Raw genomic sequence first — 16,646 nt, 5'->3', positions numbered from 1 at the left:
GCACGGACGAATTCCTCCATGGTTGACGTCCTTATGTCACGATGGATGACGTCATTTCTGACGTACCTCGGAGCTCCCGTGGCATGGCGCAAGCAATTGGTTTTGCTGGATTTGAAACCGGTTCTTCTGGTACGTGGAGCACAGCGCGGACCAGAGCGGGGCCGCGTACGAGAGACGCGAGTGGGCATAGGTGTTGATGATCTTCAACTTGTCCTTAGTGGTAGTTGGAAGGTGCAGCATCCACCTGGCCTAATATCCTATGCTTTGTTATATTATTCTGAAAAAAATTACACCATTGAGGCACTGGATTTTGTTACCTGCTCCCAAATCTATACCATGATGAAAACTCCATATTTTCCTAACGAGCCGTTATAACCCAGTGGATATGACCTCAGCCTTCGATTCGAAGGGCGTAGGTTGGAATCCTTTCCGGCGCATGCACCTCGAACGTTTGAGATATATGCATTTTAAGAAATTAATATATCACGTGTCTCAACCAGTGAAGAAAAACATCATATCTAAGAATTTTCTTAATTCTCTACGTGTGTGAAGTCTACCAATTCGCATTGGGCCAGCGTGTTTGACTATCAGCCTAACCCCTCTCATTCTGAGAGGAGACTCGTGCTCAACAGTGAGCCCAATATGGGATTAACGATGATGATGTACTTCGTATTATAAGGTCCTACATTCTAGTCCCTGGTCTATACTTAACGTTCCACTATGCCTAGAATGTGTCATTGGAGATGAAAATAATAAACACATATTTTTCACATATAATTTGTATTAAATCAACAATATTCTTAGTCTTTACAATCTTTGGTATTAATATTATTTAGCTCATTTAGGTACAATTAACTATTTATAATTTTCTTCTTATCATCTGACCAGATTTAATATACATCTATGGCGTATCTATTTTATAAATAGAACAATATTTCACTGCGTCATTTGAAAAAAGAACACATCGCCTTTAGAATCCACCAATCGGATTTTAATTACAAATGGATGCGATTGGTTGGTGTAATTTTTAATTTTCAGTTAAAATTACATTGATACAAAAACAAAAGATACACACATTTTCAGAAATGCCTAACTAATAAATTGTCTTGTCTGCTTTTTTATAAAAACATATTATATAAAAATCATCATTCTAATAAACTTGCAAACAAACAGAAAAATTATATGAAAACATCTTATTTCATTAAGCAGCTTAAAACAAACAAACTAAAAAAAATGTTATATGAATAGTATATTACATTTCGTTTGCGTTTTAAGCGTAATCATTATATTGTCAATCCTAGCTAATATAAATGGGCATGTTAGACTGGTTTTACACGATGCGTTGCGGCGCCGCAGCGGTTTCTCTGCGTCATCTTACATAGAAATATCTGTGGCATGTCACACGATTCGCTCCGGCGCCGCACCGGACTTGCAACCTCCGAGAAGAAGCGGGGAGGGGTGAATGAGTTGCGACGTCGGAGAGGCACCGCTCAGTTGTTTATGCGTCTCAACATTACTTTATTAACAGACTGTCTAATACAGCGCCGCCGTGACATAGCAACGTTGCGGCGCCGCACCGCTCGTGTGCTCCCGCTCTTAGTTTGTTGTTGTGTTGCCTTTCCCGCCAGAACTTCTTGCCTGTTAATCATGTAACTTTGTATACGTATCTATGTATTATTCTAGAAGTCAATAGTTAAGTTAAAAGGATAGAAATAACTTTAGTTTACCTGAGTTTACTGTATTTACTCAATGTAATTACTCAAGCCTTTATAGTCCAAAAATTTAATCAACTCGTAAATTGAATTAAACATTTACCCATAATATAGGTAAAACCTTTTTACCAAATTCGGACTTTACCCAAAAGGCTTGGGTAATACTAGTTATACTAAGGTAAACATAATTTAAACCAACTTTCTAACATAACTCGTATACATGGTCAAGAGTAAAAAAGCACAGTGTACTTTACATTCAGAAAAAAAGACATTTCTGAGGGACAGAAGACTAACTTTCACATGAACGTCCAACATAAAAGTAATTGACACAAAATATAAACCGTTCTCAAAGACATAGACAAAAGCTTGTATGCTTTAAATGGACACACATTTATAACAACTTTTGTTATCGAAGTCTTGTTTCTTGTCGCAGTGAAACATCACTCTTTCGCGAGTTTTATGACTATCCCTATGTATTGTTAGCCCACAGAGCCCACACTATAATGTGGAGTAGTAGAAGGATTTGGCACGCGCGCAGCTTGGCTCCGGAACCCGGTGACGTCACTGCAAAAAAAAAGCATTTTGTAGAATATGAGATGCGACCGAATTTGCTTTTGAGTTGTACCGCGAGGCGCATACGATATCGGCTTGATTTGCTGCAGCGCTATCCACGAGGGTAGAATTTTATTTTTCAAACACGTATAAATAAGATTTACCATTCTCTGGTACGAATATGTGTGCATACAAAGATGTTTGGATTTTTGAATATTCGTAACTCAATCTTATATCAACGACTGAACTGAACGGATTTAAATATATTTATGCTATTATTATAAAGAGGAAAGAATTTATTGTTTGTTTGCATTGAATAGGCTCTGAAATTACTGAACCGATTTGAAAAATTCTTACACTGTTAGGAAGCTACATAGTTCCCAAGTGCTATATTTTATCGCCGTATTCCTACGGTAACGTGAACAACGCGAGTGAAACCGTGCGGCATTTGCTAGTATAAAAATAAAAAGTTTGTACGTTAGCCTCACAAAAAAATAGCTTGGAGCGTTATAGTCCTATATTTGTTTCATTAAGATTTGGTTAAAATTCATAAGTGTACCGCTTTACGAGTATCTTGGAACGAGTAGGTGAATCGCTTAGCGCTGGCGTTTTTTGCCAGTAAGGTGTTAATTACGTTACCCTACCGGCAAAGAGTAAGTAAAGAGCAGATCTGAGCCTCATTGGAAAATATAAATTCCTGCAATAACTAGAACTATGAATCAAATTGATCATTCGATCAAAGAGTCATTCGAGGCCTTCGTATGCCTCGAATACCATGCTCTTCAGAACGAAACACAAGAATACAAATTGGCGTCTGAAATAAGCATAGCAGTAGAAGGTACTTCTCCAGACTTCTCCCAAAAATATCTACTACTCGTAACTTATTTCATGGGAATAGTTTTCTCTCTTTCCCTGCAATTAAGCGAAGCATTTAGTGTGGTTTAGTGGACGAGGTACTACAATAGTTCAAATGACAAGGTTTAAATCGTATAATAATAATAATTTGCTAAAAATACTTGGACCTTGCTCACGAGATTACCGCCATGTGGAATGTTGAGTCAACTATTATTGTTCCGATAGTTGTTTCAGTCAATGGTCTTATAGCGAAAAGCTTCGACCAACACCTTAAGAAGCTTTCGCTTAACTGTTGGATCAAGAGTCGGATACAAAAGGCAGTGATTCTTGAGACGGCGCGTATTGTGAGGAGGTTCCTCACTCTGGAGCCCTGACCACCGGTTGCTTGGGCACTCAAATGTCCCGCAGCGGGAGGGTGAATTTTTTTTTATAAATTTTTAATAATGTTTTGTATTTTATACTTTTATTGTTAAAAATTTAAAAAAAAAGAAATAATAAATAAATGAGAGACAAATAATTTGCTAAAACATGGCTTATAACAAATACAATGAATACAATTCACAATTACTGGTCCAAACATGTTTTGCCACAAATTAGGCGTGCAAATTTTATAAATCAAGTAATACAATATAAATGTTCAAATTATTAATATATGTTACATGTTTATTTGTATAGATTTTGACGGCCTCTGTTGGCACAGTGGTATGTGTGTTGGATTTATAATACGCAGGTCCTGGGTTCGATCCCTGGCGATCCTTAATTGGTCCAGGTCTGGCTGGTGGGAGGCTGATGCCGTGGCTATTTACCACCCTACCGGTAAAAACGTACCGCCAAGCGATTTAGCATTCCGGTACGATGTCGTGTAGAAACTGAAAGGGGTGTGGATTTTCATCCTCCACCTAACAAGTTAGCCCGCTTCCAACTTAGATTGCATCATCAATTACCATAAGGTGAGATTGTAGTAAATATATATATATATATATATATATATATATATATATATATATATATATATATATATATATATATATATATATAGGTACATATCGGATTTTAGTTTAGTTCCTTAACCGTGAGATATTTAACCTTAACTTTATTAGTTTTGAACGACCATAATAGATAACTCAATGTATCGTCTAAAGACCGCAGTTTCTCAGAACGTTGTAACTAACATTGTCGGAACATGCGTCGAGCTGAAATTACGCCTTAACAAAGGCACCCAGTGTACTCAAAGGAAATTGTATTCGTAAATGAGGCGGGTAGCAATAATTTACGGGGACTCAATGACCTCTTTGCTACCAGTAATAATATTACTATGGTTTCCTGTCACGAGATTTGCCACGCGAATGTAACGCTTAACTTGTATGTAAACGCTCTTGCAATAGACACTATTTTTCCGTGTAACACTTACTTAGTTGATGAAGGTAATAAATGAGTTAAGTCTTTAGTGAAGTTACTATGTAGGAAATGAAGTTTCTTTATGAACGTAATGGTCGATGGGTGAAGATTTTTACGCTCACATTGTTTCAGTAGTAGTCTAAGAGCCAGTGATAGTCAAACCTTTGTTATTTTATTAAATGGCTTGTCCGATATGGTAGATAAATCTATACAGGGTGACTGGGAGTATTTCCCATAACTTCAAGGTGTTGACGAGTCCACTTACAGGAGCCAAACTGCATAACTAATACTTTTGTAACTAAAAAATAAATCATATAAAGTAATTCAAATAATTCGACTATCCATGTAGCACACGCCTTCATCGATCCTTGCATTTTAATTGTAAAACTTGGCAACGTCATAATTAATAAAGATGCGTATAAGGGACACAGTTTAAGATCTATTTAAAAAATAAATATTATTTACCCCTAAAATATTAATTTTAGAACACACAATAAATGTTCCTTGAACATTTTTGATTAATTTTCGGTAAAGAATATAACCCCAGAGTAATGAGAAAAAATTGGTGGAGAGGTCGCTTAGAGCCAGTAAATGGACATAGCATACATAGGGGTAGTTTATAGGGTAGGAGTAAGGTATAGGGGTAGGATTTCACGCGGACGAACTCGCGGGTGTCCGCTAGTAGGTAATTTTAAAAACTCAAAATTAAACTGTAAAGGTCTCGGATCGATAATTTTTCGTCGGAAAATTCTTGTCTCTTTAATTATTATCGATATAAGCTGCGCTAGTAAAGAGTAAGCTATAAACTTCAAGTCCTGAGTATTATTTTAGCATCATATTCAATGATAAACAGAATAGCTTTTAGTCCTTTTAGGGCATGGGATGCTAAAAAATACAATTGAATAACTGAAAATATAATTAGGGTCGTGATAACCCAGTGGATATGACCTAATGGTGGACTATTGGCCTAGGGGTTAGGCCAATAGTCCACCACGCTGGCCCAATAGCCTCATCCTGAGAGAAGACTCGAGCTCATCAGTGAGCCGACAATGGGTTGATAATAATGAAATGAAATTAAATTAAAATACGCTTTATTGTACACCACAAAGAAACATACAATGCAGAAAAATAATAAAAAAAAATGCACAATAGGCGGCCTAATCCCTAAAAAGCGATCTCTTTCAGGCAACCTAACGAAGAAACTAATAATAAAAATTATAAAGATGTAGGCTAGGGTGTACAGAAGTAATATGAACTAAAAATTAAATTATTTTGACATGACATTAAATTATTCGTTTCAAAGTTATACAAGCAAGAGTGTTAAGGTGTTACAATTTTGACTCGTTCGCAAAACGAAGTGAAAAGTAGGTCAACATGGCATTACTTCAAAGTTTTCATCATAATTTCGGTTTCCTTTTATAAGTGTAATACCTTTAAGTACTTTGGGTCTATGCTGAAATTCAACAATAGTGATATTTAAGTTGAAGCGGGCTTTTGTCTTAAAGCTCTTTCGTTGAGCTTTGAATGCCCTCTAGATCTTCGGATTAAATTTACCTACTAGGTATTCAGCAGATGAATAGATGGATCAAGAATTAAATTTAAATTAATTTATTAATAAAACAGTAGATTGCTTGTAAACGTGGCATCAGGATTTTAGGACTTTGTTTCTCTACTTCAGTTCTTGTTTAAATAAAAGATTAAAATTACTTATGAAGCTATTTTAAAAAGATAGACAAATTAATTTTATTAATAAACACGATTATATAAGGTCAGAGTATGTCAGACTAGTTTCGAACCCATACGAGGACCTTACTCATGTGCTGGTTCATGCAACGCGAGCCATTTCGAGACTAGTTGGGCATACTCCGAAGTTGAATCCCTTGAGTTTTATCCGTGTTTTATGATAAACTAGCTGACGTCATGCGGTTTCACCCGCGTGGTTCCCGGTCCCGTAGATATACGGGAATAAAATATAGCCTAAAGCCTTCCTCGATAAATGGACTATCTAAAACTACTTCAGCTTTATAATATTAGTATGGATTAATATGAATAACACTCACGATAGTTTAAATTCTTAGATAGACAAATTGTTACTTTTCTTTTGGATGATCTTAACGACCAAAACAAATGCTATTATGGTTATTCATATTCATATTTTCCTTTTATTTTATCTTTATAATAGGTTTTAGGTAGTTAATTTAGTTCAAATTAAATATTATTGTTTTAGTTGGTATAAATAATAACACCTAAAAAACTCTTTTAAATATTGGATAGAAGCAGGCGTTATTTTGCGGAAGTTCATCATGATTATATAATGATTTATTTATTTTGCTATCATCCGCGAAAAGTCGACGAACCCATGCGACAACGCCACCCAGGTCCGACAAAATACTCTCTACGTACGTTTCACCCCGAAACCGGAGCATCCTCAGGAGAAGCAAAGACGTGCAATTCCAAAGACAATGGACTTTGCAATTGCACGTTGTAGAGTCAACATCTCCTGAGGATGCTCCGGTTTCGGGGTGAAACGTACGTAGAGAGTATTTTGTCGGACCTGGGTGGCGTTGTCGCATGGGTTCGTCGACTTTTCGCGGATGATAGCAAAATAAATAAATCATTATATAACCTAAAAAACAATTTACCTCTTTCAATTTTAGGGTCACTATTGGCCGAGTACAATGCCACAGCGGAGTTGTCTCTATACAGGTCCGCTACTTTGGCCTCGCAGCGGAGGATCGGCGCGCCCCGCTCGTAGTGCGCGGGCCACAGCTGTACTTGCACGTACAACTCCGACCAGAACAGGCCCTCCGGGGCCGGTTGCTCCTGGTACATGCCTGGTGTTACCTGGGGACAAACATCTATGTTGTATAGTATCGCCGCGTTGCAACGACTTGCGATACGGACGGCTTCAGTGTGCTCGTGGCGTTCGAGCCGTCCACATCTCTTGCTGTGTAATTCTTTATGGGTTACTTGGAATAGGCGGGGAGAGTGACATGAGTGGAAAGGGGGAGTGTTTGTTAACAGTCAAATGATCCTTTAATCCTGAACACATCGTTCACAAGTGCGTGACTCCACTCAAGGTCATTCTCTGCCACTTAGGGTTTATTGGTAACATTCTTAGTGGGAATTGTTAGACCTGGCAGACTTTCGTTCAATAATTGTGTTTTGCAAACAACCGCTTCTGATGTGAAACCCCTTATACTCCGACAATAGCTTGGCAAATCCGATGGTCCGCGGCGGCCGGGAGGCGGGTAGGGAAGACAGATAAATCCACAACTGCACCCCAGTTCCAGCCTCTACTCTATAATTCACACTTGCACAGTCTCCTTTCCTCCCCGTCGCCCGCATATCATCGGAGTGTCATCAACTAACTTGTCAAGCTATAGGAGGATTTATGTTGGTAATCTAGATTTCGCGTAGCTCCTGATTTAGTAGAAGTATGGGAATAAAATATAGCCTGTGTTACTCGCTGATAATATAGCTATTCATTGATAAAAGGTTATTAAAAATCAGTTTAGCCGTGAAAACGTAACAATCGTTCACACTTTGGCATTTATAATTAAAACCTTATTACAAAGCATTTGTAATTGTAGTGTATAACTCGGTGAAAATGTAGCAATCTAATGGTGAATGAAATTTAAGATTGATCGTGTAGTATTCTAGTAAAAATCAAACAAACTAAAATTCAAACCTTACATACTAATACTTTATATGAGTATAAACATTAACAAGCTCTATTTTTTATTATAATATTGTATTAAAAAGATTAAAATTTTCCAAGGTATTGAGTAATCATCTCTTATTCTTAGAGGTAAAGCTAAAGATTTGTATTTTAATCTCTGTAAAGATGAAACTAAGTCGAAGCTTAGGGCGTTCTATGTATAATCTAGATTAAAAGATTTATTACAATATTAAATTAATCCGAACTAATTGGCATCTCTTTGAGCTGACTTTACCTATACAATTTTGTTTGAAAATTATAATACAAAATTTCTTAACTAACACACATAAATATATAACATTTATTTTATTTTATAAGAATATTTTTACACTTTAAAATAATACTAGCTGACGCCGCGAGGTTTTACCCGCGTGGTTCTCGTTTCCGTAAGAATACGGGGATAATATATAGCCTAAAGCCTTCCTCGATAAATGGGCTATTTAGCACTGAAATAATTATTCAAATCGGACCAGTAGTTCCTTATATTAGCGCGTTCAATCAAACAAACAAACAAACAAAGTCTTCAGCTTTATATTATTAGTATAGATTTGGGGTCCTGCAACTCGCGTTAATGTGAAAGAATATAAATGAATAAACTACATATTATTATATTAAAATTAAATTTAAGTCTGTGATGTGAAAATTGCTTAAGTTTTTGTTTGTACTCGTATTAGTGACAAAAACACAATCAAAGTTTTTAAATTTTTTGTATGTTGACCCGATTTTAGAGATAAAGGATAGGTAGATAAGGTTATTGAGTATCATATTATATAGGTGACACTTTTATTCTTTAAAATGTATACAACCCGCCCGATTTACGAACAGTCGTACATAAAATATGTTCCGAGAATCCATTCTATCTCAAATTAGAAAATAAAATCGGGTTCAAAAAACTCACAAAGCCAACTAATAAGTCAAGAAGTCCAAAATACAGTCATCCAATTAAAACCCGCCACAGTAATCCGACCACAGCTTAAAATAAAGTGCAAATATCAACAATGTAAACAACCAGTAAACAATGTTGATTGCTTCAACTTATTTTAAGCTGTGAGCGGTGTTGTTGACAGAGGCAAACGGTTCTGTGGCTGGTAAATATTAATAAGATGAGTTACAGTTCTCAAAGTTTTGTTTGTTATTTCGGGGAAATTGATGAAATGGGCATCATAATGAAAGTTTTATTTGACTTTTGGAAGTCAGGGTCGTTGTTCCGGGCATTGGAGTTGCAATTATGTGCGTAACGCGTTTTTGAACGACTTCAAATAACCGGAATTTTCCATAAGAAGTGTTGTTTTGTGTAGTAAATTTTATTAATATATCAATGATGGCAAGTTTGGCAAGAGAGCTAGCAGAGTCATTAATATTGACAATGATATTATGTAGAATAAGGTTGCCCATAAGAAAAATATAATGCCGTGGCTAGTTACCATCCTACTGGCAAAGACGTACCGCCAAGCATATTTAGAGATTAATAATGGTATGCCTAATAAGCGTATTACAAAAAATTTATTCTAGAGTAAATTTAAGTAATGTTATCCACTATCATTTGTAGACTAGTTTTTATAAATAAAATATGCGAAAATATAAATAAGAGGGGGTGAAATAGGGGTTGAAAATTTACATTGATGTCGATGTTATTAAATCTATCATTATTTATAAACTTTTTAAATTTTTTTTTTGGTATCGTTTTTTTTTCTTTATTATTCTTTACAAGTTAGCTCTTGAATTGAGATTGTCTCACCTGATGGTAGGTGATGATACAATCTAAGATGAAAGCGGGCTAACTTGTTAGGAGGAGGATGAAAATTCACACCCCTTTCGGTTTCTACACAACATCATACCGGAACGCTATATCGCTTGGCGGTACGTCTTTGTCGGTAGGGTGGTAACTTGCCACGGCCGAAGCCTCCCACCAGCCAATAGTACATTAATTTTATTTAGAGTCCATGAGACATTAGTTTATAATTATTGTTTACGGTAAAACCGTTAAAACCTAAACCTAAACCAATGTAGATCATTTTGATCGAATCGTTTTCAATGAAACAGCCAAACAGCCTTCGCAAATTCTGTTTATCATACTTAATGAGTGACGCAGTACACGGGCATCGGGCGTCAAATGAAATGCTCTTTGAACGGCTTTTTACACGAAACGATGTCCATTGCACCATTTCATGTATACTAAAAATATATTACGTATAATTTCAGAAATGTAACGCCTATTTATTTATTCAAAAGTAATTGTTTTTATTACTTATTATAAGCGCACCACCGATTGTGTTCGCATGGAATTCACATTTATTTGCATATTATTTTATTTTTGATCTCAATTAAGCAGAGCTTTGCACCAAGAGCCTGCATGAGTGATGCGTCATTTTATTTTTATCTTATTACTAGCTGACGCCGCTCAGTTTCACCCGCGTGGTTCTCGTTTCCGTAGGAATACGGGGATAATATATAACCTATAGCCTTCCTAGATAAATGGACTATCTAACACTGAAAGAATTTTTCAAATCGGACCAGTAGTTCCTGAGTTTAGAGCGTTCTATCAAACAAACAAACAAACAAACAAACTCTTCAGCTTTATAATATTAGTATAGATAGTGTTAATTATTATATAAACAATAAAAAGCTTGATATTGAACTGCTCTACACGATTGGATACTTAGTTCTAGATATGTTCGTAAAATGATGGTAACCAAATAAAACCTCGGCTGAGTTTGTTATGGGCTCTGCTCGGACCAAAGCGCGTTTGGTACCTTCGTAACTTTAATTTCAAGTTTTGGACTTAAATTACAATAGCACCTTAAATCATGACATAACTTAACGTTTCCTCCTACCATACGGTCAACTATAAAATTTAGAACGTGTTGGTTTTGAATGGTTGCAGGTTTCAATTTGAAGTCGCGACCGTCTGCTAGTCATAACTATAAAAATGAATCTCTAACCTTTGGCTTAAAAACCATAAAAACAATCATAAGAACTTTGAAGTTCATTAACAAAATTATATTTATATTTTAAACTTATATATATATAACTCATAATTTATTATAAACTTCGATCATTAAATTAACCTTAAAACCAACAACTTCAAAAATCAAATTGTGACAAATGACAAATGACAAGTTTCTATATTGTCGATAGGAAAAAGGTGCTGTATACACTCTACAATTAGAGTGCAACGTATAGAATGCCACAGTTTAAATAAAATTTACAGCGACAAAGGTATTGCCGCGCTAAATCTACCGGGCATACGTATGTCCCACGGGCATTCAAGGGTCGATCGATTACCGGGACGCACTCATCCCATGGGCGTTTCAGTGGCTAATTTTCTTAGTCACGGCATCACACGTGACCGGTGGAAACTATTTTGCAAATTATTACTAGACTTGGTGGGTGTACTGCCGTGCCCCCAAATTTTCGTGTTATGTTTGTTAATGTCAGAAGGTTCTCATGAAAGAGAAAATTAGGAAATTTCGCTGAGCTTTAGAAAATTGCGTTTTGCGAAATTATATCAAATTGAATTCAATAGAACTAAGTCTGTCGGGTCAGGTACTACGATTTAATATTATACGAACTTGTTACATTAATTTTATGAGTAATCAAATAATACTGCACAATGATTTTGAAAACAAACATGTGCAGCGAGAGGGAATCCGTTTGTCCAAACAATTTGTGTGTTATTACGAAATCATACAACTGTCAAAACAATTAAATTTTGGAACACGTAACGTATTTATTGAACAAATATTTAATTTGTTGGAAATAATAATGAGTTATGTTTACCAACGAATAAAATATTATTATTTAAATTTTTCCTGCAATCTCATTTGATTGATGTTTATTTTAATAGGTAGTTAATGGTGACCAAATTAGTGAATAGACCAGCAGGTGAGATTGTCACAAAAGTTGAATGATTAGTTAGTTTTTAAACCAAACCATATCGTAGAGTATTGGATAGAAGCAGGCGTTACTTTGCGGAAGTTCATCATGATTATATAATGATTTATTTATTTTGCTATCAACCGCGAAAATTCGCTTTGCTTCGTCTTTTATAGACCAAAAACTTATACTAGACTTTTTGGTCTATAAAAGACGAAGCAAAGGTCGAAAACGACACTTTGCAATTGCACGTTGTAGAGTCAACATCTCCTGAGGATGCTCCGGTTTCGGGGTGAAACGTACGTAGAGAGTATTTTGTCGGACCTGGGTGACGTTGTCGCATGGGTTCGCCGAATTTTCGCGAATGATAGCAAAATAAATAAATCATTATATAATCATATCGTAGAGGACATTACAATATCAAAAGAAATACGGAAGCTCGCTCACCAAAATATTCTGCAAAAATCCAGACATTTTGAATCTTATTTTACGTAAATTTGTTTTCCATTCCATGAATCATGTTACAATTTCGCACTTTAAGTTAACTTTTAGATATTAAAGTAACTTTAGTTTCACGTAAAGCGGATTTAATGCGGACATAATTTGACGCTCAAAGCGACGGATGCTCCTCATTATACGTCATAGAACGTCGCTAAAGGCGTTATGCGACGAGATTTACTCGCTAAATAGAGCGGCTTTTCGAAAAAATATCAAGTTGCATTTTGATTGTTAAAATGCAACTTGAAAAAATAGAAGTTGCATTTGTAATTTGTAACGTAGTCTAACTAGGACAGAGGGAAATAGTCATAATCAGTGGCGGATCAAAGGTCCAGAGCGCCCTAGGCAATCACTTCATTGGCGCCCCTGTACCGGCCACAAATGGCCATCATAATACTATTTTAACTAGTTGTTTTTTGCAATTACGATGACGTTTTATCATCAAACCCTAGACTTTAAAAGACCAGGACCCTTGTACTACACTAATTCGCGAATAAAATATGACGTTATTATAACTGTGATTATATCAAGAGGGACGACAGAACGAACATCGAAAATCATGATTTCTCTCTGCTCTGGGAAATAGACCTTTGTGTTGACAGATGATGGTGTGTTTTGAATACTTATATCACTAGAGGTTTAGGTTATACCTACATCAGCATTTAGTTCTTAATCGTCAATATGTTATTTTCTTTATTGATTTAAAAATTCTGAGCTCGCGCGCCCCTTGTAACTACACGCCTCTAGGCACGTGCCTAGTTTGCCTTACGGATAATCCGCCACTGGTCATAATTGAATAACGAAACTCAAATGGATGGATGACTTTGGAACTAGATAACATTAATCAGTAAATTTAATATTACTTTTGGCTTATGTAACTATTTATATATTTCTTTATTTTGATTGTGCTCTTATATTTATTTTTGATTTGAATTTGTTGAATTGAAATCGTCCGATTTTGTCCCCTCTACTTATTAAGTTAGTTATGTTTGTCATCATGAGATATTTTCGAACATTTTCGTCGTAATATGGTTAGTATTTACAAGTAACATATTATATAAAGTGCAAATGCTGTAATTAAAAATCTTCTCTTTTTCTTCTCCTTTAGATTTTTTTCCGTACTCATTAACTACCGGTTGTTTTTGGCCTACAGTTTGTTTTATATAAGGTCCGGGTGACAGTTCGTTTCACTCTTGAAAGTTTGCCGCGATTCACCATAATAGTACGTATTATGAACGTCATACAGGCGACTGTCACCGTACCCATGCTATCGAAAAAACATTTCAGTACTCAAACTTCGTTGGACCTGTGACGCTGTCCAAACCGCTGAGAAAAAAGTTACCACAGAATTTAATTATAAAAGGCTCCACAAAGGTTTGTCACATTGTCATTGTATTGCCTGCTTCCATTAAATATTTGATTTCGTTAGCGTAGTCATATTTCATTTTGGGGTAACGTTGATATAATGCCGGACGTTTGTATAATCTCTGTTTGCGAAAGCTGATACGTTGGCTTTGCGATGCAGGTGCTTTGTGCGTTCTAAAATGTAAGAGAATTGAGTTTCGGATATAAATCTCTTTGATGTTAAGCCTGAGCTTGTAATTATAATAAGTGAACTGCTCCAAATGGGTTAGCGGGATATATTTTTTAACGTACTTGATATTAAAAAAAATCATCCATTTAATAGATCGGTGAAGGTCGTTCCTAATTCAGATCTTCTACTAACATTTGGATACTCAATATTACATCCACAATCAGGGCAAACCTGAACCAGTTGTAAAATACAAAATTGTTTTGTCGACTAATAACGGCGACATCGAAAATATCGCTCTTTCTTTTATTGTGAAGTAAAGAGAATTATATTTATAGATGATGATGATGATGATATTATCGATGGCGCCACTATTGGTCGACAGTATGTCTGATTCTCTTCACGAGATATCTTTCGGTGCGTAATAAGTGTATTCTCTTGCTCTGCTGGCTACAGAGAGACATGAGCACGGACGACATGCAGGAATCCTTCGCGTCTGAGCAGGAACAGCTTCGCCTGGCGCAGCTCGGCTTGGGCAGACTGTTCAAGATTATTGAAAAAGGTATGGGTTTCAAGTAAAACTTCTTTTCTTTTCTTTTTAAGATGCGTGCTACCATCTACAGGTATAGTGAATCAGTTTGTTTGTTTATTCCTCTGTCACAAACTCTAAAGAGGATCCGAACTGTTTAGGTGGCATAGTGTATAATATACAAACATTCTTTATTGTCGGCAAAAGAAGGAAAAAAGGTGTTGCACATAAGTTTTTAGAATGGTATCCTAGAGGAGGCAAGTGAAGATGTGGCATGTCAAAGGCGAAGCGGTCTATTCAAACGGAGATAAAGGCTGCCGATCTGTCCTGAAGTGATACTGAAAAAAATTAACACTAAGCAAAACAACAAAGTTTGTTTGAACTATAATAGTACATAACATCATATAAATTGATGCCAGCGTATTAGGTACCTTGCCTCTGGGTGAACAATTTAGATGGTGTGTATCTCTTATAATATACTGTTGATTCTTAATTTTAATAATTTGACTATTAACCAATATAAATTAACAAAAAATTATAAAAAAAAAACATCAAAATAAAGAGTACAAATGTTATAAAATTGATATCAAAACTTGAGATGAGTACATAAAAGAAGAGCAAGAAGAAAAGTAATATTTTTTTTAAATAAATAATAACTCGAAGCAAATTGAAGCGCATGTTAAATGTTTTGTTAGCAGCAAAAAGTAAAAATAATCTTCAAATAATAATTAAAGTTAGAATTGGAATAAAAGTATCCAACAATCTTCAGACCGTCCGAAGCTGTTATTGCAAATTGTCAATTGCGCCAGCTGTGGGGACGACCAGAACCGACTCCAGTATTGTTTCCTTTTAATTCCGAATGTCGTTCAGCTGAAATGTGTGAAAGTGTCACACAACAGCCCGTTACAAAATCTTACAAGAACAATAAGCAAACTGGAGGCAGAAACGTAAATTACGCTGTGGGAAAGCGATGTGACCAGACGACACGATTTCGTCGGAAAAGTATTAGTTTAGGTATGCTGTATTTTGATAGTGATAGTTGACAGAACAAGCATATAGATAAGTTGCTTTTAGTGGATAACTATCGCCTCTAGCTGAACATATTTAATAGCTAAAACATGTCCTATAATATAGAGCGCCCTGTATTATGTACCTACTTGTTAAGTTGAAACTTGGGTGTTAATTCTCTAAACCTTTGGAACGAAATCTAGCTTGCTTTGTGGCAGGAATAAGCATGGCGGTAGTACTATGCTGTATGAGTAATCGAGTATTAAATAACCACACAACTTTAATTATAGTAACATTTCAAAAATCTTTATATTTGACTAAAAATTACAGTTGACTCGCTTTCCGGTATAGTCATTGTCGATTATACCAATTACTTGACCTTAGTTTTATCTAACTATTCCTTTTATATTTCAATATTTTGAAATTATTACTTAAATTTGGATACAAATCATTCACTCTCACGCATATTAGTCGCTGGACATGAGCCTTTTGTAGGGACTTCCAAACACCAAGATCCTGAGGCACCTGTATCCAGCGACACCCTGCGATTCACTTATGTAACATATACCTCTATCTCACTTGATGTGAGATAGAGGTATATGTTACATTCTCATAGAATAACTAATAAATATTTCACGTTCAAAATACTAAATAGTTTATTATATAAAAATATTTCACGTATAAAAAGCGTATTATCCAAGTTTGTGCGAAAGCATGGTCACACTAACAATACACCACAACACCGAAGTTGTGGTCGCGTTAAAACTTATATAGAAATTTAAGCGCGTCTTGAAAATGAATTAAACCCGGGCACATGAATAAAGTGTTAATTAAATGTTGATGTTGTAAGAAGTTATGCTGAATAAGTTTTCTCAAGTAAATTGGATTTCAGCAAAATTATGCAATAGGTAAGGAAACACGCTCCAAAGCGGAAAGTTTAAATCGACAAGTACAAAATTACATTTA

At 35.6% G+C, this 16,646-nt stretch overlaps 1 protein-coding gene across 1 annotated transcript in view; it reads right to left on the bottom strand.

The window, feature by feature from the left end:
- Positions 1 to 763: 763 nt before the first annotated feature.
- The window catches only part of LOC112056293 (uncharacterized), a 106,404-nt gene continuing 90,521 nt past the window's right edge, over positions 764 to 16,646 (bottom strand). The window contains exons 7-8 of the mRNA XM_052883838.1: positions 7,160 to 7,361; positions 764 to 2,276 (exon numbers count right to left, since the gene is read on the bottom strand). Coding sequence (XP_052739798.1) covers positions 2,182 to 2,276; positions 7,160 to 7,361 — 297 coding nt within the window. The 3' untranslated portion in view covers positions 764 to 2,181. The remainder of the gene's footprint in view (positions 2,277 to 7,159; positions 7,362 to 16,646) is intronic.

The sequence above is a fragment of the Bicyclus anynana genome, chromosome 10 (assembly GCF_947172395.1).
Source record: "Bicyclus anynana chromosome 10, ilBicAnyn1.1, whole genome shotgun sequence".
NCBI classification, from domain to species: Eukaryota; Metazoa; Arthropoda; class Insecta; order Lepidoptera; family Nymphalidae; genus Bicyclus; species Bicyclus anynana.
The sequence above is the reverse complement of the archived record's forward strand: the minus strand, read 5'-3'. Positions and strand labels throughout refer to the sequence as shown.